A 24,356-nucleotide genomic window follows, 5' to 3' on the forward strand; every position below is an offset into this window, starting at 1 on the left:
TTGTTTGTTTTTGTGGCTTTTTCTATTGTTTTAGGTTTATAATAATAATTCTTCCTCTTCTAGGAGGAATATTTCTCCCTCGAAAGACAGGGTTTTTTTTCTTCTTTAGGAAGATTTGGCTCCTTCGAAAGACCGGGTTTTTCTTCTCTCTTTTGAGGGAGGATTTGCTTTTTTATTTTATGGATTTCTATAGAGTTGTTTCATGGGTAAAATTTTGTGTGAGATCGAAAAAGAGGTTAATATGTCGATTACAATCTAGCGAATCAGACGGAAATTTTCTGCAGGGCTACAACAGATCGATAGACCCCCTCGCCAATGAAGGCTGTAAATCACAGCGATATGAAAGAGTGTATGAAGAATGTACGATTTGCAACAACGAACGTAGCTTTGCTTATGGAATGTTTTTATTTGATACAATTATTATGTATTCATTAGATCTAAATCTCTTTGTAGATGTCGTATGACTTTATTTATGAATCAATTTTATTCAAAAAAAATAAAATACTATAATAAACTTAAAATAACCACCCATCCCCAGTCCCCCACTACATGGAAGCCCTTACATACCCCATCCACCACCAACCACCAAACGGACCACCCCTCTCACCCTTGACCCTTTTATATTCCCCCTTGCTAGCGACTAGCCATCTTTTTGGCCACCCAATGAGCCCCTTTATCAACCCCTCTGTAAACAAAACCCAAGACCCACCCAAACCTACCTCAACAACCCACCTTGAAACCCAATCCCACCTCGAAATTAAACTTATTCAATTCGAAAATATTTGAAACCCACCTCAAAACTTATTCAATTCTAAAATATTTAAAAGTGAAATTTTTATAATTTTGGGATGGGGCAAGGTGGGACTAAATTTCAACCAATACAAATTCACCAATAGAAAGTGAATTTCTATGTGTACCCTTTCCGACAATGGATACATAAGTGCTAACTAAGCACATTACTGTGCATGTTAGGCCGTGGGTGAAGTGGTAAATCACCACCGTTGGGAGAAGCACGACAAGACATGATATGGCCAAACACGACAAAATACACTAAAATTAGTAAAACTTGGTTTAGGACCAAAAGTTAGGTGCAATGGCACGTGGGCTTAGGTTGTGCATGGTTCAAGTTTTAGAATATTTCGGTACATACCCCATAAGCTAAGCCTAGCTAGCCTTAAAGCGCATGAGTTCAGTACACTGCACAACCCTCAGCCAAAAGCCAACATTATTTCTTAAACAAACTCTTCCTACTTTCTTAGGATGTTATTTTATATACATAGTTTTTTAATCTCCTTGCATTGCGTTTTCTCGTGTATCATGTACTGAGTACTTTATATCTTTAGTTCTTTATTACATACTTTAGCAACTCAAATTGCTGCAGAAACTGTTAAATACTTCTTACATACTCAATCCCTGATTTCATACTTGATTTGGACAATTCATTTCGCAGAATCATAACAGACCAATAACTAAGAACAATATTCAAAAGCAAGAAAATCAAATAAAGTAGTGATTCCTGAATTAAAGAAGTCATTCTAACAATGGCAACAAGTAAACAAAAAGTCCAATTCCTTGCTGTGATCACAAGGCAAGAATCTTGTTCATTGGTACCTTGCTGTAATATATATACCACAGTTGTTCTTGCAGTTTTTTGCAACACCTTGATCTAACAAAAAATGGCATTTTCACCATCCTTTACTTGCAAAAATACGCCTTACAAAAGCCTAACTGCTTCTCTCACCAATATAAGCTCTCAAGCTCGTAGAAGAAACCAACATACACCTAGAGTCAAGGTAGTTATCCCCAATCCTAGTATTTTCGGGACAGCGAATGTCAGAAAATGCATCACCCACAAGAAGCAGCCTGAGATAAAATGCAAATCCGCAGAGAAGCCAGACTTCATCAACCTCGAGATTAACCTTGGTTCAGTTTCAGATGTGATTGATATATTTCGAGTATGCATCAATAATAAGAACAACACGGGGCAGTTAGAACGTCTCATGTCCGAAGACTGTTGCATTGTGAATTCATCTGATTTCATTCATTTTGCTTTGCCCGATAAGCGTGAGGGGAAAAAGGTTACAAAACCTGGTTTTATTTTAACTATTTACACAAACAATCTCATTCAAATTTGTTCACTATAAATGAATTCTAAATGTTTTCCTCCTGCAGGAAGTCATGATGTTGTTAACAAAACTGGTTAAAACGATTGATAAACAAAAACTCCAATTCAAATTCCAAGTAAATACTTGTGAAGAACGACTTGAGGCGTCTCTGAATTGGAATTTAGGTACCTCGCATACATACTCTCTATTCTTTTTTTGTTTATGGTAAGATTACGAGGTGCCCCTTCTATCACGGGAGGGGTTTTCTATTCACTTGATTAGTTTAAAGTGTTTAAACTAACTGTAGAGCTTTATTTGGTTGCAGTGGAAATGGAGTCACAAGATACCAGATATAAAGGGTTCAGTAAAGTCCAGTGCTCGAAAGAAGGCGACACACTTGTAATAAGGTATAATATGACCTGGAAATGGAGTATCCAAACTACTTATCCAAATTCTCACTTCATAGGTTGCAATACACTGATCAGGAATTCTGACAATCCTAAGGAAATACTACTTGGTACTCTGTAGTAACAATTTACATTTCATTACATACAGGAAACTCGAGAACATAAATTATGACGAAACAAAGTAAGAACCTAGCAGTTCGCCAGAACAATCTTAAGGCATTGCCATTGCTCTTCTGTTTTGACCACGAGTCCAAAAATGGAACAAAGCCGAGGCAGCTTGCTGAAGCCTACTAGCAGCCTTATCAACTCCAGTCTTTTTCGGCTCCAACGAAAGAACAATAACTTCTGTTGTAGAATACTAGAATCCCAATTATTTGTCTTGTGAGAACGTTTATTTTAACGGTTTTGTGATAAAAATGAGTTTATTATTGTGCATTTCTATTATAATATAATCACCCCATGATCCTTGAATTGGATGATAGTGTTTTTCAGTAGATTTCGCCACTGAGCGTGAAGCTGATCTCCAGCGTGTACTCAATCATATTACTTTTTCCTTTTTCAAATCTTAATACTCCAGTATTCATAAGATTACCGATTAGAGTTGACTCATGTGGTAAGAAAACTTAATGTCCCTTAAAGAAGGTCTCGAGTTCGAGCCTCACCAGAGACGGAAAACTCTTGTTGGAAGGATGTAGTTGGAGCTAATTCATACCGAACTCACCATAGTTACCATACCCTCTACGACTGGCCGACTGGGCCGCGTCAGAAGTTCAGCATATACTATTACGTTCTAACCCATACTGGATTGCCACTGATTAAAATGATCTATGGGTATATGGTATATCCTAAATGGAAAATCTATAAACTTTGATAGTTTGCATGACACATACACGAAATAAGACATTTTCAATAATAATTTATCAATTTCAATCTTAAATGGGATCATAAAAGACGAAAGACAAGTTTTATTTTAACATTTAACTTAATGCTTTCTTTAATGGAAATTATTACTGTATGAGACAGTGAAATCTAAGTGGACTAAGTCTTTAAACTTTTTAAGGTGAAATAAATGAAAAATTATACGGAGTAATTGATTAAATTAAAATAGGGTGTTTTTAAAGGTGATAAAATACAAAAATTACTCTACTTTATTACATTTTTCAATGCATAAACTCAACCTTATATATATATATATATATATATATATATATATATATATATATATATATATATATATATATATATATATATAGTTGGTATGTAAATTAGTATATTTACATATAACCTAAGTATAGTTTTTAAAAAATTCACCAAATACCACATAGTTTTAAAAATTTTATTTGTCACATACTAGCTTGTATAATTAAAACATACACATTAATACAATCTAACAAAATCTCACATAACTACGGACTATTATTTTGTTTACAAAACAATTATACACAAACATCGTTCAAAGATGAATTGATTAATACAATAGTATTAAAAGTCAAAATATGTCAACTAAATTGAAACAGATAGAATACGTTATGCGGAGTACAATATATATAATCAAGCCTTGATTCTTTAGTTGATTTTCGTAGCAACAAAACCCACCAAAAACTTGATCTTGTGACTGTAGTTGTGACCAAGGCAGAACTATAATCAAAATGAAAAAAATATATTAAAGTAACGATTCTTGAATTGAAGCAGCCATTCCAACAACAGCAAGAAGGAAACAAAAAGTCAAATTCCTTGCTGTGATCAGAAGGCAAGAGCCATATTTGTTGATGCCTTGCTCCCATTACGATTCGACATCTCCCTTTTCTAGAAGAGAGTAATAACACTTCTCCTCCACACTTACCTGTAACATAATAATATATATATACATACTACAGTTATTCTTGCAGCATTCTGCAACACCTTGATCTAACAAGCAAATTAAAAGTATGGCTCTTTCCCCATCTTTTACTTGCAAAATTATGCCCAACATTTCTCACAGAAGCCTAACTTCTCTCAGCTGCATACGCTCTCAATCATCCTGTACAAGAAACCTACATACACCTAGAGTTAAGGTAGTCATCCCCAAGCCTATTTTCAGGACAACAAACATCAGAACATGTATCAGCCACCAGAAGAAGCCTGAAATAGGATGCAAATTCGTAGCCAAGTCAGACTCTAGCTCAGAGTTTAACGCCGTTTCAGATGTTATCAAGAAATTTTGCAAATGCATCAATGAGATTAACATGACGGAGCTAGAAAATCTCATCTCCAGAGACTGTTACATTGAGGATACACTATTTAAATCTGAGAAGGAGCATAAAAGTGGGAAGGAGGTTACAAAGCTCAATTTTACCTACTTACACATAACCTCAATCTATTTATTTTCATGCACTTAAGCATGCATTCTAAATGTTTTCCTGCAGGAAGTCAAGAACTTGTTATATAAACTAGCAGGAATTTTGGGTATCCAAAATCTCCAGCTTGAACTAGAAGAGCCTATTCCTGGAAAAGAAGAATTAACGGCTACTGTGAATTGGCGTTTAGGTACCATGTTTTCTATCTACTTAATCGGCATAAACTAGTTTAGTTTACTTATTTCACACATATAAACTGGTAAAACTTTATTTGCTTGCAGTGCATGAGGATTCACAAGAGCTTCACCATAAAAACATAAGAGGACATAGTACATTTCAGTGCTCGTATGAAAGCGATACACTTGTAATAAGGTAACAAGAACAGTAATAACCAAACATCCAAAATCTCACTTGATAATATTACTAGTTTGCAACAAAACTGAGAATTCAGACAATCCTAAGAAAATATTAACAATTTTTACATTTCTTTGCAGGAAACTTGTGAACATAACAGAGTCAAATGAGGAAACAAACCAGGAACCTAGTAGTTCGTCAGAACAATCCTAGACATTGCCATTGCTGTCCTGTTTCAACCACGAATCCAACATAGTAAGGACAACAAGCGGTCCGAAAATGGGAGGAAGCGAAGGCGGCCTGCTGAAGGCCACTATAGGGTCAGCAGCCTTCTCTTCTGCAATAATCTTCCTTGCCTTACCACTTTCTTCATTTCCATTCTTTTTCGGCTCCAATGAAGGAACAATACCACCTGTTGTAGATTGTAGAATACCAATATTTCATTTAGTGAAAATGAGTGTATTTCAGTTAATTAATTGTTACAAAATGAGTTTATTACTCTGCGTTTTGATTATAATTACCCCATGATCCTTCAATTGGATAAAAGTGTTTCTCAATAGTTTTTGCCAATGAACGCGAAGCTGATCCTCGCATCTATGTTTTATCACCAGTAAAAAAATACTAGATTCTGCAAAGAAAAAATCAGATAATTTCACAAACTAAACTTAGTTTAATGTGTAAAACTCACTTAAATTTTAATACATAAATAAATAAAATCCTTAAAAAATGATTTTTAGTAGTAAGAACAAATATTGAATTTCGATCAACCAATGATTATACCCAACTCCTTTATTTATCTCACAGATTAAACCCAAAATTGCACATAAAATGTAATAGAGGTAACATTAGTAATTAACATGATCAATTTATTTGAAAAAAAAAAGGATGAATCAGGAAAAAATTAGAAAAGGTGTCATATGATAGAAAACATCATCTTCCCTATCAACTTTCATCATCTTCATCCTCCATATTAACAATCAGATTATAAACCCTAATTAAATTTAATCTTAATAATTTATTTTAATCCTTTATAGAAAAAAAAAATCAGTAAAAGTGAAATAGTACAAAAATAAATCAATTGAAAAAAGAATGATCAAACTCTAAAACTTATTTTTTTTAAAAATGAAAAAAAGCTAAGAAAGAGGATGAAATCAGGAAGAAATTAGAAAATGTGTCATATATAGATATCCCTAATTAACTTCTCATCATTTTCATCCTCCTTACTTGCTACTATGATTTCAATCAAATATAAAATCATAATTAATTCAGAAAAAAAAATATAAATTAATTGTAGAAATAAAGTATTACCAAATAAAATTGATAAAATCAAAGTTGCAAGGAAGAATTGTACCTGAGAATAGAGATGTTGAAGAAGGCAGTGAATGAATGAGATCGATAGTATTGAGGAAAGAAGAGTGATGAAGAAATTGGAGGAATTCTCCAGAGTTATTACGTGGCGCTATTTTAAAGTGCTTTATTAATGGCAACGACATGTGAAAGTATCTCCTTTATTTTTGTTTGGGTTAAAATGATGATTCTTATTCTGTACAGCCCATGATATTATGGGCCAAAATCATCCTCTTTAGCCAAAGTAACATTGCCCCAATTTCACATTTTAGCTTTTTTGAAAACAGCGTTTTTTTTTTTTTTTTGGGCAGTCACACTATGTGGCAAATTGACATATACCAAAATAGACCGAATTTCATGACCAATCGAGTAATCTTTGACCGACTAGCCCCTGATCAAGTAATTCCTAATCGATCGAGTAACCCCTGGCTAATCGAGTAACTCCGACCACACAACCCCTGATTGAGTAACTCCTAACCAACCGAGTAACACTGGCCACACCGTGTGGCTAGCCACATATGAAAATTTGTGTTTTACAAAAATGCTACTTGTATAACATATCAATGTAACAAATAAATTGTTAAAATCTATTGGCACTCTTTTCACCAATTGATCTTGTAAGTATTGTAATATTAATACATAGTAATATTAATTGAATTGAATTGAAATGAAATGAAAATAGCCCCATGTATAGGAATAAAACTTTTTTTTTTTATGAATAATCTTTGTCGCTTGTTTAAATAATCATTTCTAAAACTATGGTAAAAAAAATAAAAAAAAATAAATTAAAAAAAAAAAAAAAAAAACCACTTTAATCCTCAATTCGTATAGAAAACCTATTTCCTTAGTTATACTGTTACAATGTTTTGAGTATTGAATTTACAACACGTGCTAAGTGCAATACTGTTGGTAATTATTTTCTCTATTTCATGATAAATTGATAAATGACACATTTCAATAGCCACGAAGTAGTTTTTTAAATAAAATTGAGTGGGTGATCTTATCAAATTGTTTATTACTCCATCCTTTTTATACATAGTTTCATATTTTGACTTTTTGCACCATTTATAATCCACGTACTTTGACCAATATTTGCTAATAATTTGTGTATAAAATATATATAGTCATGTAAGTACTTGTTGGACTTAATATTAGTGGCTTCAAATATATTATAAGTTCTCTGTATAATTTTAGTGCTCGCTTGCCATTTCTAAGACTCTTAGAGTTTGTCAACTACTATTAACAAACTAATATTGAGTATAATAAGCCCTTAATTACATTTTGTCATAGGTCTTTTTCTCCTAATCCTATGCAATCAGCCAATCATATATAAGATCTAGATATAATAAGCCCCTTAATTACTTTAACACACTTGCTATTTTTATTTTTTCTCTCTACCCACAGTCTCTATCCATACTCGCACTCCCTCTATTTGTGAATAAAATATCATCCCGACTTATCTTTTATCAGCATATAATATTTCTAATTTTAGTGAATTTCAAACTAAGAGGGCACGTACCTACTATATACTTTGTTTCCATGCTATATAGCCTTTTTGATTTTTCATTTGATGTAACTTGAAGAGATAACCTTAGCTAACAAACATAGCAATGCATCAAGATACTATTTATGCAAATTAAAGTGGTTGGTTATTAGGACAAATCATTGGTAATATAGGAAGCTCATTATACACGTAGTGCCGCACTTAGTGTGACTTACCTTGTTATCGGCTTTTGGTAAGTACGGAAGATCCCCTCTACCCACCTCGCTCCCCTCTCAAATCATAAACAATCGACAATGACAAATGGTACTCCTGTTCCAAAACTAATAGTCATCTAAGTCATGCTTCTTATCCTAAATTCTTGATTCATCGTGATTGAGTATATGATAATATCATTATGGAGCGATAAGGGTTGATGGGATTGATTTTTTTGACACACTGACCTTGACTCTGATAGCATGTTACTAACCTTGACTGTAATAGCATGTTAAATGACAACTCAACAAGGGAGGGGACTAGAGTCTAATTACTCAAAATTGATTTTCGAATCCGAATTAGCCCAAAGGGTAAACCGGCCGTTGTTTAAAAAAAAAAAAAAAAAATTGACAACTCGACCAAAAAACTAATGGTTTTAATTTCTATATACTCCTTAATACTCAATCTTAGTAATTACTGGTAGTAAATGTATAGTGGTGAAAGCAACTAACTATAGCAAGCACCAATTAATTTATGAAAGGTAAGTTACATGATTTTGTAGACCCTTTAAAACAATACTTTCTGTCACAGAATAACTAACGTAGTCAAATGTTGCACACATGTCGATACACAAATTCTCCAAAAAGGCGGGTGTAAATTAATTTAATTATTATAAGACGAGTTAAAGTTATCTGATGTTAAAAGTATTTAAAGTTATCTATTATATTACAAAAAGATATAATTTTTCTAATAATAAATTTTATCTTATAAAAAGACTTATAATTACGGAGTATTAGATAATCATACTATCCTTTATAGTATGTAATCATGAATCTATAAGAAATTACACATTAAAATAAAATTCAAACCAACGACAAATTAAAACTTATACTTTGAGGGTTAAAATTACCATAAAAATAGTTAAAGTCTTGTCAAAAAAAAAATGCTTAAAGTCAATCTTAAACTGGTCATCTTACAATAAAATTAACATACACTCGCCTTACACAAGACTTGATCTCTGTTAAAAAAAAAAAAAAAAAAAAAAAAAAAAAAAAAAGATTATAAAACTTTATATATCTAACAGCATTTTACTTATATCATAAAATATGTTGTTATTATGTTAATAAAATAATGTAGTCAAAGTTTTTTATTTTTTTTATTTTTTTTTTGGAAACAAAATGCAGTCAAAGTTAATACTTTGTATATGAATAGTGAAAAAAAAAGTTCAACTTAAAAATTCTTTTGTTACAAATAATAAAAAACATAGGTGATAATTAAATTTGATGCGAGTATTTTTTATTTTATTTAAAGTTATAAGAGAAAGCATAAACTTATTAGACAACATGATAAGTTTTGCTAGAGTGAGTTTGTTGAGAGTTCATGTCAACAGAATCAAGATTAATTAGTTGATTCAGTTTGTCGTTGGATTTTATACATCAAACAATGAAAATAAGTCCCACTGATGGAATTAGTAATCTAGCATCCAGTCAGGAGACTAGCAAAGGTAGTAGTAGTAGACATTAGACATTATTGTATGCTCCACCTACAAACTAGAAAGCACCTAACTAGGCTTTGAAAGATGAGGGCATTACAGTGTAATTACTAATTAGCTTTTGTTCACAGGGTTGCAAAACTTGATTAATCATCTTTATATGATACCTTTTTTGATAAAATGTTTTCGTTTAATGTATATCATTACTTCCTCCGTCCTCCTAATTAATATTGGATAGAAAATATTGTTGTAAAGAAGTTGATATATAAAAGGTGAGAGGAACACAAAAACCATGTGAAACTGTTGTTGAAATACATTTATAGTCCACTTGTAAATGTCCTGTATTGGAGAATAAAGAAAGATGGTACTACTTAATAAGCTAGAGGAGTTAGTCTTGCTATCGCCAATTGGCCTGGTTTTAGTATGAAAGGGTTTCACAGAACTCTCCTCCTCATTATATAGGTTGTCAAGGTCAGTTTGATGAAATATTTAGGAACCGATGAAGTATTAAGAAAATGTTATGAATTTAGCATTTTAAAAAGATAACTAATTGGAGAGATTACTATTATTTAATAAAATAATGTTACACTTCTTTAAATGGTTACGTTAGTTTGAGTCGTGCTATGTTCAGGCTCGAGAAAGCCTTCTCGACTTCTCGTTACCCTACTAAAAAAATAATTCATTCCATGTATTAATTAATTAATCAAGGATAGAGAAAATGTAGAGAGAGAAAAAAAAAAAAAAAAAAAAAAAAAAAAAAAGAAAGAAAAAAAGAAAGAGGTTTTATTGGACTATTGCCCTATTGGTCCCAACTCCCAACTCTATAATGAAAATTGAAAAAAAAAAATTATACTTAAAAAAATACTCTGTATATTTTTATAACATTGTCTGTAGAACTAATTTTTTATTAGGTGAAATTACACTATTGACATGAACTAATTATGGCTCATCAACTACAAACATTGACACGAACTTATGTACATAAAAAAACGTCACCAGAATTGTCTTTCACTACAAATTTCTTGCCATTGAGTGAATTTAGTATGATGTTTATGTCATTGAGTTCCTTAAGTGTCCAAGTTCATGTAAAAGGATGTAGTTGAGTCATAGTTCATGTCAATTAGTGTAATTTTGCCTTTATATTATATTGTTACATAAACTAATCTCAACTTATTTTGGGAAAATGTTAGGAAAATTTACGGAGTATTTTTTTAAGTTTTAAGTATTTTGAACAAACTAAGTTGAGATTAAGTGGTAGCAAATTAAAGGAGGGAGGGGTGGGAGTGAGGGTTGTTAGATCACACTAACGGAAATAGTAACTAAAAGTGTTAAGTGATAGCAATTTTTAACAAACTTGTTTTTGTATGGTAGTAAAATAAAAAAAAAATTTCGGTAACAAAAGTGAAATACGTGTGTTTTATTGGTAGCAAAAGTAATGTTAAAACAAAATCAAACCAAATAGGGCTTTGCCTTTAATTAGTATGTACAATTATACTTTTTGAAGGAAACTCAACTAAAAAAAGAAGAATTTAACAATTACTATTTTGGGACTGTGGCTAATTTAATCGAAGTGACAGATGATTAAGTGAATCGACCATGTAGTGTATCTTTGGCCTACAGGCACCCTTCCAACCGAGCTTAGGCTATCATAAAATAACCAACTCAATGTTACTACTTTTAATTGAGGACAACCCCTAATTGAGGGGTCTTAATTGAGCACTAAGATATACATGTTTGTATTAGTGGTCAATTACCTTGATTGAACACCACAAATAAATCTTTAGCTTTTGCTTAATATTCTGATTAGGTCTCAAAGCCACATCAAATTGCAATGACTATTGATGGAATGTTGGGTCCCTAACTTTTTTAAAACCAGTTTAGTTGATGGTATTTGTTGAGTTTTTATGATTATATTGTGGAATTTGATCCGACTCTTTTAAAGCTTGGTTTATATTCTTCAACTATTTCATCATGCTCTTATGCGACTGTTACATACTAGTGTTGACATTGAAATTTTGTTAATTTTTAAATAATATAAAAAAAGAATATAAGATATTTATTTTCATAATCTCATAAATAATTATCTTTACACTACGACACTCTATATAAAGAGAGTCGTTTCTAGGGTTTAATTAGGCTTAGATGGAACAAGTCACAAAGACCCCATCTCCTCTCTACGACCAAACATTCTAGGTACACAGTATGGATTAAGCCAACAAAGCCCCGTACTACAAACAAGTATCAAAACCCTAGCCACTTGGAGAGAGGAATCAAGAGATCTAATTATTGTTAACTAGTATGATTATTTTATCACACACGTATAAAGTGATGAAGACATTTTAATAAAGAGATTTTTGATAATAATAATAATAATAATAATAAAATGAGCTCATTTGACTAATCTAGAGACTTAATTTAAAAAGTCCATTATATCAATTGTTTGGTAAAAAGTTGATTCAACGAGCTAGTATGCTCTTATTGCTCAACCCTCTAATTTCTAAAGGAAAAAAAAAAGTAAAAAAGAAGAGAGAGAGAGAGAGAGAGAGAGAGAAAGAAAAGAAAATACTTTTTAAGGTTCAGCTCGGCTGTAATCTTAAGTAATTGACAACTTTGTGTTATACACCAAGTACCAACCTAATATGTATACTACCTTGTTCTAGTGGTATCTTGATAAAACCCTAACATAGTAACATGTTAATCAAATAATAATGATCATTAACTAATATCGATATGCTTTTCATATGTATAGAATAGAGATTTTACTTAATGTCAATCTAAAATTGTCAATTAAGGATGTAAATGACGTTGTCAATCTAATTGCAATATGTGATCCACGTGTCTTTTACTTAGTGTAATAGTGATGGCTTGCTTAATTGTATGGGCGTCACGCCGTCACATATGATATAAACGGAAACAACCTTTTTCGAATATATATTGTTATGATTTAGAGTGGAACTAATTGCAATCCATAGCCACAACAACAATGAACAAATAAGTAAGCAATCAATCAATGAAGAAATAAACAAAGTAAGTGAAGACGATGTAACTATGAAAAAAACTGAGAACCGATAGAAAAAACCCACTTTGCACAGACGCAATCCTTTACCTTGCGCATATTTTAAATGTTTGAATTGTATATATCATCATTCTAGTAAAAAAAAATAAATAATAAATAAATAAATAAATAAAAGACTTGTTTCAATAATGTTAATTAGCTTATTAGACTATAGAGATATGTAAACTATTTATGGCTTGTATATAGGGTTGTAATTAGAGTAACTATCTATCTTTTATCCTTTGTTGGGTTGTAAATAAAGGTTTATATATTCCAATGAAATCACTAATTCTATATGTCTAGGAGAATTAAACAGGCCACTCTCTGATGTGGTATCAAAATTCTAAACAATCCTATCAAACCCTACTCTGATCTCTCATCTCATGCCATTTTGCATTACAGTTTGTATATAATATGCCATTTTGAGTTGTCTCTTCATAAGATAAATTTGATAATGTAATATGATATCTTGGATTTCCTCTCAACTTGAAATTTTTTGCATAAACACGAGTGCAAATAAAGATGATTATATAAGCAATAATAATCATCAGAATGATAAAGCAAAATTTAACCTTGGGTGTATAAGAGAATTTCTCTTCTAAAGTAGTTTTTTTTCCCTTTTATTCCCATTTAAGGGATCTTTTTTGGGCTTTTATTCCCCTTTAAGCGCTCTCTTTTTGACTTGTTACTTGTACCAGAATCAACAAAATAATAATAATAATAATAATAATAATAATAATAATAATAAATTTAGCTGTTTATAATGAGGCAGAAGTTACTTTTAGGCGTATGGGGATTTGGTTATGTGGAGTTTGTTATAAAACGCACACGTTTCGTTCTAAGTGTCGTCATGATAGGGATGAGGATGTTTCGCCCCCTGATGAAGGAGATGGTATTGTTCGTTTTGTGCTTCATAATTTCACCAAGCCGCAAGCTCCTTCTTCTCCTGCTCGAGATGGTATTGGTCATGTGGATGGTGAGGTGCGAGATCATAACGGTGGTTTTGATGTGGCTCTCCTTGATTGTTTTTTCTCTAAGGGGTTTCGCACTGTTAAGTCTATCCCTCCCAAGTGTCGTTTGGGGTTTTCTCGGGTTCTGAAAGGTGCTCTTGATAAGGTGATCTCTAAGCCTGATGACATTTCTAATTGGGTCTCTTTGTTGGTGTTACCTCTTTGCATCCTTAAAATCTTTCGCCCTCGGAGTAGTCGTGAGTCTCGGTCTGCGGTAAGACGTCGGCATCAGGAAGAGAGTATTTCCCGTGCTATTTGTTCTTGGAATGTAGCGGGTGGTAATTTGCAGCTTGTGAGGGAAATTTTGGCGGAGGAATCTCCTACTTTGTCGGTGGTTGATGATGAGGACATTGATTTGGAGGAGCGTAATATAAAGCAGTGTCGTAGGAAGATTTGCGATGGCCATTACACTGCTGCAGTTCGGGTTCTTTCTTCTTCAGGCGTTGCTCCTTATAATGACGCCACTCTTGCGGATTTACAGTCCAAGCACCCTTCATCTCCAGCTCCATCCTTGCCTGATATACCTATTGATCACCTTCATCTCGTAACGACTTCTGCTGTTGTTTTGGATCGGATTAAGAGCTTCCCCCGTGGCACATCATGTGGTAGGGATGGTTTGCGTGCTCAACATCTTATGGATTGCTTAAGTGGTGCAGCTGTGGCAGTCTCAGATGAGTTGGTTGACTCTATTACCGGGGTGGTTAATCTCTTTCTAGCTGGAAGATGTCCTATGGAATTAGGAGAGTACATTGCTAGTGCTCCTCTTACGCCACTTGTCAAGCCCGGTGGTGGTATCCGTCCTATTGCTGTGGGTACGGTTTGGCGGCGTCTCGTTTCGAAGGTGGGTGCTGTTATGGTTGGTCAGTCTTTAGGGAGTTACTTTGATGGCCTTCAATTTGGTGTTGGGGTTTCTTCAGGTGGTGAGGCAATTCTTCATGCGGTGAATCGGTTAATTGAGGATCGTGGTTCTGATGTGGGTCTATCTATGTTGTTGGTGGATTTTCAAAATGCCTTCAATCTGGTTGATCGTTCGGTCATGTTAAGTGAGGTACGTCGCCGTTGTCCAGGCATTTCGCGATGGGTTGAATTCTGCTATTCTAATCCAGCCAGGTTGTACTATGGGGACCAAACCTTATGGTCATCTCAAGGGGTGCAGCAGGGTGATCCCCTTGGTCCTTTGCTTTTTTCTTTGGTTTTACAACCTCTGGTGTGTAAAATTAGAGAGACTTTTGATGTATGTCTTCAGGCTTGGTATTTAGATGACGGCACGATTATTGGAGACACTTTGGTGGTGGGGCAAGTTCTGCAGTTGATTATGGAGGAAGGACCTCGTTCTGGGTTATGTCTTAACGTGGAAAAAACTGAAGTTTTCTGGCCTACGGAAGACCCTCGAAGCAGGCTGGTGGGTGTCTTTCCGCCTAATATTGCTCGACCTTTGCGTGGTGTTAGGTTGCTTGGAGGTCCCGCTAGTTCCGATTCTGGTTTCTGTGGTGAGCTTGTGATGCAGAGGGTGACCAAGACCATTGCCCTTATGGATAAGGTCGCTATGCTAGATGATCCTCAGTGTGAACTGTTGTTACTTAGGGCATGTACTGGAGTTTCAAAACTCTACTTTGCATTACGTACTTGTCCTCCTAGTACTTTTGAGGTAGCTCAGCGCACTTTTGATGGAGCTCTTCGATCTTCCTTGGAGCGTATTGTTACCGCTTCGGGGCCTGGGTTTGGTGATTGGCAGTGGCGGCTTGCCACCTTACCATTTGCGTTTGGAGGGCTTGGTGTTTATTCTGCAGGTGATGTTCGTCACTATGCTTTTCTTGCTTCTCGGTTGCAGTCTGCTGGGTTGCAGACACAACTTCTTCGGCATACTGGCATTGTTGGTCTTGGACGTGCCTTTGAGGATGCGTTGTGTTTGTTTAATGGAACAGTGGAGTCTGACATTTTGAGTAATCCGAGTGAGGTCGCTGCCCCTAAACTCATGAAGAAATTGGCAGATATGTATTTCACAAAGATTACCGCTTCTGCAGAATCTGCTTATTCTTTAACTCCTCGACAATCAGCATTGTGGAAATCACAGCAGGGTGATCACACCTTTGCTTGGCTCCGGGCGGTTCCTATTTCGGGGTTGGGTCAGACGATGAACGCCAAGACTTATCGCTGTGTGTTGTCCTATCGGTTGGGTGTTCCATTGTTCTCTATCTCGACGTCGTGCTCTGCTTGTTCGAGGGTTTTTGCTGGAGATATTTTCGGTGATCACGCGGTGTCTTGTGCTGGTATTGTGGGTATTAAACATCGGCATAATGTTGTTCGGGATACCCTTGTTGATGTTTGTTATCGTTCTGGGATTTCAGCGAGAAAAGAGGTTGACATTGGGTTGGCTGGAGGGAACGACGAGGCCCTCAGACCTGCGGATGTGTTACTTTATTCATGGGATCGTGGTCGCGATGTCTGTATTGATTTGACAGGGTCTTCTCCTTTGACACAGTCAGGGCTATCTGACTTTATTCCTGGGCGGGTTGTGGCTGATGCTGCTCATCGGAAGCGGGTTAAGTATGAAGCTCGATGTCAGGCGATTGGATATGGTTTCATTCCCTTCTCCTTTTCTTCGCTTGGGGAATTAGAGAAGGAGGCTGTTGCGTTACTGAAGCGGATTCAGAGGTTCTCGACGACGCAAGACATTGGGGCTCGTGCTGCAGCTCATATCTTCACTAGGGTAGGATTTGCTATAGCTAGAGGAGTGGGGGCCCAGATTGTATCTCGGCTTCCCACTAATTTATTGTAGGTTGTATGACTTTTGTTTTTGATAATAATAATAATAATAATAATAATAATAATAATAATAATAATAATAATAATAATAATAATAATAATAATAAAGTAAATAGGGTTGTGTTCTTTTCATTTGAGCTCGATTTATCTAAGCTAAACTGAACTTATTAGAGTTGATCTGAACTGAACTGAATATTTTATGAGAAAAGGAAATTAGGAGCTGAACTGAATTGAACTTATTAGAACTGAATTGAATATTTTATGAGAGAAGAAAATTAAGAGCTGAACTGAAATGAACCGAACTTATTAGAGCTGAACTAAACTGAACTGAAAATAATCTGATGAGAACAGGGCCTTAGGGCCTGTTCATATTTACTGAACTGAGCTGAACTGAACTGATTGGAGTTGAACTGAACTGAACTGATTGGAGCTGAACTGAACTGAACTGAACTAAGCTGAAATGAATATTTTATGAGAGAGGGAAATTAAGAGCTGAACTGAACTGAACTAAACTGAACTGATTGCAGCTAAACTGAACTGAACTGATTGGAGCCGAACTGAACTGAACTGAAAATAAGTAAATATGAACAGGCCCTTATTTGCTCTTAACGATTTGAGCTTGTACACCATCCAAGCACTAGCGGTGGTGCTATAATTATTAATTAACTGTTAACCTCATAGATAAAACATGTAAAACACCACAAATTGAAGACAGCTAGTAACTTTAAACTGTACTATATATAGGAAATAAAGTGTGTTTATCGTTCATTCCTTAATTAATTCACCTAATATAACATCACCGTAGAATTATACACAATAATCACCCATCAAATCATATAATGCTGATTGATGTACAATCATGTCCATCTAATTAGTACAAATATATATGGCCTCACTGTATTAGGTGGGATATTAGGATAATCACTTTAGAAAAAGAACTATCAACTACCTTTCTATATATTGTCAAATCTGTCATGCCCTATCTTTTTGCTAATCACATTTTTTCCTTAAGAAAAACCATGAGTAGAGGTGAAAGTTATGGTGGTGGGCAAAGCTCCTTGGGCTACTTGTTTGGCTCGAAAGAAGGCCAACCGGCGAATAACCCTCCTCCATCACCATCTAAGGCTATAAACCCACCTTATGGTACCGACATAGAAGAAGAAAATTCCTCTCCACAAAAGGTAGACAACACCAACAATAACTATCATAGAGCACAAGGCCCTAATTCAGGAAATTTCATCACTGTGAGTACTAATTGAATTGATAATTTTTTGAAAATTTTCCAATTAGCTTTAATTTGTAGTTTGGTATATGTACTAATAACATCAAGATTTTATTTTGTTTTCATCTTTAGGATCGTCCATCAACCAAAGTGAAATCTGTTCCGGGAGGAAATTCGTCACTCGGGTACTTGTTTGGAGATAAGTAGTGATTCCCTTGTGCTCCAAACTTGGTGTTACCCTAACTCCCTAAGCTATGTGAAATAGATCTATATATAATTGAATGTTTTTTTCTTTTTTTTTGGTGTGTGAATTTGTGATGTGCCTTAAATAAGGGGTTTTTTTTAGCTTGTATGTTGTTCACTTAGCTTGTTTGTGTGCAAAGAGTTTGTTTGATGTACTTAATTAAATATATTCTATTACGGTTGCATCGTATGTACGTGTGAATTCTTCTAATTCTAGGGTTTTACTATTTGTAAAATGTAAATTTTCCAAAATTTATTAATGAATTTCTCATCTGTGTCAAAATTAAAGCTATTAACAATGATATAATTGACTATGTATTTCAATAGCCTGGTTGTGAGATCGATCACATGACTTGTGTTTGTTTGAACTGGTTGTTATATATACTTGATGAAAATCTATGTTGATATTAGATCTGGAGATTTTTTTTTTTATCTTGTTAACAGGATCTCATTTTCTAATATCGCATTCTTACTCGATCTAATCATGATGAGATGTAAGGCCCTTTTTTTTTCACATAGAGCACCTAAAGCATAGTTTGATTGTAAAGTTAAAATTTTTAATCTCTCAAGAAAAATTGATGCACTAGGAAGCTTTCAAAGTAATTTCTTTTATAAACAATACTTGATCTTTTACCCATAATATTCTATATATATGAAAAATAAGATGGATATAAATTAGTAAATCTTCTACTTGATGAATCTAAAAGTATGTATTATCTTGATTATTGTTGGCATCATATACTATCCTACGCTTGTTCCACCGATGCAAATCAAACAAGGTAACTATGTTCTTGATCTATCATTTGGACTACACCCCTTGACCTTGCTTTCCCTTTCTAATTATTTATGCAATTTGATCCTTATTTTTTTTTTCTCTTCAATATATACATTTAGCTATTGATGATCCACGGAAACTATTGTTGTAGGATATTTCATTATACAATCTATACATGCATGCATAAGGGAAGTTACTCGATCGAGTAAGTATTTAATTGTAGGATCATAATCACAATTTTAGGATCTTTTCATCTCTTTTCCATGCTAGATAAAGTTTATGTCTTCACTATACTTACTATTTGAGTGTAATATATATGTTGGAAAATAGCTATATGGGTGAAGATGAGTTGGTGTGTATGCAAGAGTGATATATATTAGGACTTCATCAAATAAACACACAGAGCTAATAAAGCATTAGGTCTTGTTTCCTTTCATAATTCAACGACCAAAGACAAACTAGGATACAAAGTGTAAATAATTAAGTTGTTTTTAGTAATGACTCAAACAAGCATGAAATAAATTTCCAAATAAAAAAAATAATAATTAAAGAGAAAAAACTTTTGATTAGGATTAATGTAGTAGAAATTTCACCCTAGAATAACTTGGAATAAAAGTTCAAATCTTTGAAGAATTTATAAAAGAACAAAACTAGAAATTAAAGCTATATATCCTAGTCATTGATTAAAAGGAAAGGGCTAAAAGCATGAAGAACGAACAAGGAGCAGTCTCACACTTTCTCTTTTTAATTCTTAGCACTATTTAATTGAACAATGTTTGTTTGCACTTTGTTAAATATGCATTTAGAACAATTTGTAGTTGTACGTACCAAACAAATTAACAAAATGCATCATCTTACCAATTTACCATGATATTTATATGTTTTCGTGCTTCAACAAAATTTATAGTAGGAGGTTAATTGTCTCTTTATAGATTATAAGCCTTGCTTTGATGAATTGGTGATGTTCTATACGACTATACGTCGTATGCTATAGACAGATAGCCTCGATCCATATATGCGATGACAAGCTACGCTTGGCGCGCTGGCTTTGTTATGTTCTGCCTGTATGTTAGGCTGTACACGTACTTGGTTGTGGCATCTTGAGACTAAAGGCCATGATAATGCATATGAATAACTATAATAATGTTAAGAAGACAGTATGCATTTAACTTTGATAGATTGTTCAATTCTGTATGAAAATGCTTAGCTTGTGAAGTTGTGAGTGTGCAGTGTGAACTTGTGATAGTATAATATTTTTCCTAATGAATGTGATTACATATTAGATTGTTAGTAGTAGTCATCAAAGAAAAATAAGGTGTGTTATGCTACTTTTGAAAATAAAAGGGTGTATGTAATCTCTGCGAAACTAGTCTGAACTTATTTTGTTGTGAAATATAAGTCCAAAGAAGTTGTTGAGCGCAACACCTACGTACCTTACCTAAACAAATTTTTTGTCAATATCGTAAGTGGTGTTTTTCACTATTCTTGTTTATAGTTTGTCCTAGTTCTCATGCGTAGAAGGGTCAGAAAACCTTGTTTGTCATCAACGTTGTGCCGAGGCTAATGCATGTCCCAGCTTTTGGGGGCACTTGGAAATGCCAAGTTAGGTGATGTTCCTACGCTGTTTAATTTGCATGTCTCTTAGCTTGCTTTTTCCTACCCTTATTAGTGGAGTTTTAATTGCAATCTAAAGACCCAGTTTTTAGGGAACTACTTTCGTCCAATCAAATTTAATTCGTATATTTCTATATTATAATTATAAATTTATAATTGAAGCACATTTGTAGGGTAAAGAAGTTACGTCAAAGCCGTTAAGCTCAATAATGCATTTTTTTATTCATTATCATTTTGATATAGAGTATAAAACTAATCATAATGCTTAAATCCAACTTCAACTTTTAATCAAATCAGTCATTTGACATGTATCAACTATCAAGAGCCGACATAAAAATAATAATATAGGTTACCTTAGGTTATATATATCCACATTTCAATATAATCTTGAAAAATTATTTGGTTGGATTGGTGCTTTGACACATATATGTATGGTATATTATATATTAGAAAATAATAACAATTTCGTTCTATAAGATAATATAAGTATATGGAATTCTATTAAAGTTTTGAATTTTTTATTAAGAAAATGTTGTAAGGAAATAACAATTTCATATATTGTTTAGTTAGCACAATTATATGCTTGTTGTTTTAAATCTTTTAATTTCTTTTGAATTAAATTAAGCTGAAGATTGTAAATTTTAAATTAAAGAACATATATCATGTTGTGCTAGGACTAGACCCGGACCGAACTGATAAAAAAAGTTCAAATCTCAATCGGTTTTAGGATTTCTCTTTTTATATTTTGATTATTTTTTTTTATAATAGTGTATAAATAAATTTTTAAAAAATAAAAATAATTAATAGAAAGTTAATTGTTATTGTTCTTCATAACATGGCATTAAAGCTTTGAAAAACCCTAAAAAAAAAAAAAATCTCAATCTTGTTTTTCTTTTTTCTATGATCTCTCATCTTTTTCCTTATCATTAGGCTTGTGCCTTCGTTATGGCAATACACAAATACATTGTTGCCTATGCCCCCTTGAGAAGATAATCAATTGAGGTTAGGACCTTTTTTTTTTTATGTAAAGCTGGGGGCAGGAAATTAGATTAAAACAAAGTCAAAAAGAGAACAAGGTTAGGACTCTTAAGAAACCGGGGAATAAGGAGTATTTTTTACACATAAAAAATGAGAATAGGGATTAGGAGAGAGTTGAGTTGTATTTCACTGTTACTAATATCTATAGAGGTGAATAATTTAACCAATAGGTAATGTAAACCAAGTTTTTGGTGTAGGAACTAATAATTGGGCATTCGCTAAATTTGAAGTTTTGAACTAATGACCTCAGCTCGATTCTTGAGAAATATATATAGTTCTGACATTTTACTCTCCCTTGCACACATTGATAAAATTTACTACGTATTTTGAATTGATGACCTAACCTTGATTCAATAGGTGTTTATAAGTTATATACATTGAGCACACGTTGTTGAATGTACAAAGATTATCATGTGAATTTTGTACGGTAAATTACAAAAAAAAAATATATAAAAAAAATAAACAAACAAAAAAACTAAACCATTTACAAATAAATTAATACCTCTAAAGGCTGTAAGTATGAGTAAAATTTATAAAGTTTAGTATTCTGATAATATTAATAATAAAGAAATTGTGTTCATTCTTGTAATATCAGATGTACATTCCTATAATATTAATGTTCAAATATTCATTCTTAATGTTCACGATTTGGCTAAATGTTCATTCTTATAATATCATATGTTCATTTTTATAATATCCTATGTTTATTCTTATAATATTAATGTTCACAATATTCATACTATCAAAGTAATTAATCAACCAAAATTGAAAATGTACGGTAGATAAAATCAACCAAAATTGGGACGAAATTTGGCAAAATTCCTCCATAATAATCAAATAAAAGTGCTACAAAAATCTAGCTTGTAATTAGACAATTGTGCTACTAGTACAAAGAAAATTGTAAAATTACCATTTTTTCTGAGGTCATTTTCATATTCTTTAGATGCTGCTCTACTTTCATCTCGAATATCCATGTTTATGCATGTCATTTTGGTCTCTTAACTTTTATAGTTTGATAGATTACAGTGGTTTTGAGAGGAAATAAGGAGAGAAAACGATGGTTAGAGAGAGAAAGTGACGGGTAGAGAGAGAAAATGGTATGACAACTTTTTAAAGAGTTGTGCCTAGTTAATCCCTTTGTTTAGCTGGGGGTATAATCGTCTTTTCAAGTATCAGTTGAGGGATACATGCGTCTTTTTATGTACTAGTTGAGGCGTACATGTGTAATTTCCTCACCAAACAGTAAAAGTAAGTTGCAAACAGTAATTGGACAGCTCACCAAAAATATTAAATAAATGACCAAGCTTTTTCAATATATATATATATTTACAAAAATGTCACCAGATTAACAAAAATTCGTTTATCTGTCAGATAAACTTGTATTTGCCGCTTTATAAAATGAAAAATGGCTTTTTTTTAAAAAAAAAAAAAAATCTTTTAAAAGAGGTTGTATCTGATTTGACAACATTTAACCTGTTGACGTCAAACGCGCGTCTCATTGTTGTTGAAGCATTAAACGGTGTCATTTCGAGCAAGGGACTATATTTATATAGCTGGTCTCGCGACCAGCTATTAGTAATTGTTGTATGAGTACCAGATAAAACAAAGAGGGCTTTATCTTCAAATTTATTATGGGCTTAAAGGGTGGGCCTACCATTTACAAAATAATTCGTTAGTATTCGATGAAAGTGGACTTCTCTAAATACTGATGGCCCAAATTAATCAATGAGCAACTTTGCCATTAAGTTTGATTATTGGCCTTATTGCATGCTATTGGCCTTATGGCACAATACTACACTCATATGTAGACATTTTTAAAAAAAATTATTTTATAAAGATCTCATTAAAATAATGTTCTTTTTTTTGACAAAATATAATTTTTTTTTTTATAGGTATTAGTTTATTGATAAATCACTGTGAAGTAACATAGTCGCAAATACTCAGGTAAAATCTTATTTATATATAAACGTACATTACACTTGATTAAAAGTAGTTCACATTCAATAGTGCAACTTTCCAAATTTATCAGTTGTTCGTTTATTAAGTACGAACATATAACACTACTTTCAAATATCAACTATTTAAAATACTTGGTATCATCTTAATTCATATACATTATTGATATTGCACCCAAAAAAAAAAAAAAAAAAAAAAAAAACATTATTGATATTCTATGATTGTCTAATAATTTTCCATTATATAAAACTAAGAATTTGTGCATTACAAGTTCTAAACATAGTATGTTCATCAATATACTTTTATTTTTTCCCCAAATATAACTTCCATATTTTAAATACTTATTGATTAACAAGTAGTATGCCTCAATTTGTGTACTCTTATATTAGATTGTGACAAGTTATTAATAAAGTAAATGTAATTGGGTATACTTTAAATTATTACAAGTATTTAATTTTTTAGTGTATTTATGCAATTGTTGATTTAGATAAAAAAAAAATTGTCTAAAAGTTTTATAGAGTGTAATTGTAGGGCCTTTAATTACACGGAGTATTATTTTGTGTTATTAGTTTTATTTGTTTGGTTCAATTATATGGACAATAGTTAAGAAGTAAGGGATACATTCGATGACTAATAAGATAGTATATGGAAACAATAAATAACTGAACTTTTAGTTTGTCAAGCAAGTTTGTATTATTTTCACAAGCCGAATTCTCATAGGCCCATCCCCACATCCCTGGATCTGCCATCGTCACAAATAGTCAAAATAGACTATATTTATATTAATAGCAACATATATAATGTTCGACTAAGATAAATATTAGGGGTAAATATAAGTATAATGAGGATTCATAAACCTATCAAGGAGAGACATACAAGTTGATACATGATGTGAATACTATGAGAAATATTTTAGAAGGAAATACCCAACATTTTTTTT

The 24,356-nt window shown here is 32.9% G+C and overlaps 3 protein-coding genes and 1 long non-coding RNA gene across 6 annotated transcripts; 3 read left to right on the forward strand and 1 right to left on the reverse strand.

The window, feature by feature from the left end:
- The first annotated feature begins 1,634 nt into the window (after positions 1-1,634).
- LOC145578486 (uncharacterized) lies at positions 1,635-2,983 on the forward strand. The gene is made up of 4 exons (XM_081635796.1): positions 1,635-2,078; positions 2,173-2,290; positions 2,431-2,512; positions 2,661-2,983. Exons 1-4 carry the CDS (start codon positions 1,677-1,679, stop codon positions 2,695-2,697), a joined length of 639 nt encoding a protein of 212 aa, XP_081491922.1. The 5' UTR covers positions 1,635-1,676; the 3' UTR covers positions 2,698-2,983.
- Positions 2,984-4,223: 1,240 nt separating this feature from the next.
- LOC145578505 (uncharacterized) lies at positions 4,224-6,742 on the reverse strand. 3 transcript variants are annotated; one of them, XR_014098875.1, is made up of 4 exons: positions 6,554-6,739; positions 5,724-5,830; positions 5,383-5,614; positions 4,224-4,355 (listed from the first exon to the last, which is right to left on the reverse strand). It is a non-coding gene; the product is annotated as an uncharacterized LOC145578505 (long non-coding RNA). The 3 variants fall into 3 exon arrangements; XR_014098877.1 differs by lacking the exon at positions 4,224-4,355 and adding an exon at positions 4,509-4,633 and having other exon boundaries at positions 6,554-6,741; XR_014098874.1 differs by lacking the exon at positions 4,224-4,355 and having other exon boundaries at positions 5,265-5,614; positions 6,554-6,742.
- LOC145578495 (uncharacterized) lies at positions 4,441-5,474 on the forward strand. Its single transcript, XM_081635807.1, has 4 exons — positions 4,441-4,827; positions 4,918-5,038; positions 5,130-5,220; positions 5,343-5,474. Exons 1-4 carry the CDS (start codon positions 4,441-4,443, stop codon positions 5,413-5,415), a joined length of 672 nt encoding a protein of 223 aa, XP_081491933.1. The 3' UTR covers positions 5,416-5,474.
- A 10,633-nt stretch (positions 6,743-17,375) lies between the features above and the next one.
- Positions 17,376-18,223, forward strand: LOC145578519 (protein SPIRAL1-like 5). The gene is made up of 2 exons (XM_081635830.1): positions 17,376-17,812; positions 17,923-18,223. The coding sequence occupies exons 1-2, from the start codon at positions 17,543-17,545 to the stop codon at positions 17,995-17,997; spliced, it is 345 nt and encodes a 114-aa protein (XP_081491956.1). The 5' UTR covers positions 17,376-17,542; the 3' UTR covers positions 17,998-18,223.
- Positions 18,224-24,356: the final 6,133 nt, after the last annotated feature.

Source organism: Chenopodium album, chromosome 2 (genome assembly GCF_948465745.1).
Source record: "Chenopodium album chromosome 2, dcCheAlbu1.1, whole genome shotgun sequence".
Taxonomy (NCBI): domain Eukaryota; kingdom Viridiplantae; phylum Streptophyta; class Magnoliopsida; order Caryophyllales; family Amaranthaceae; genus Chenopodium; species Chenopodium album.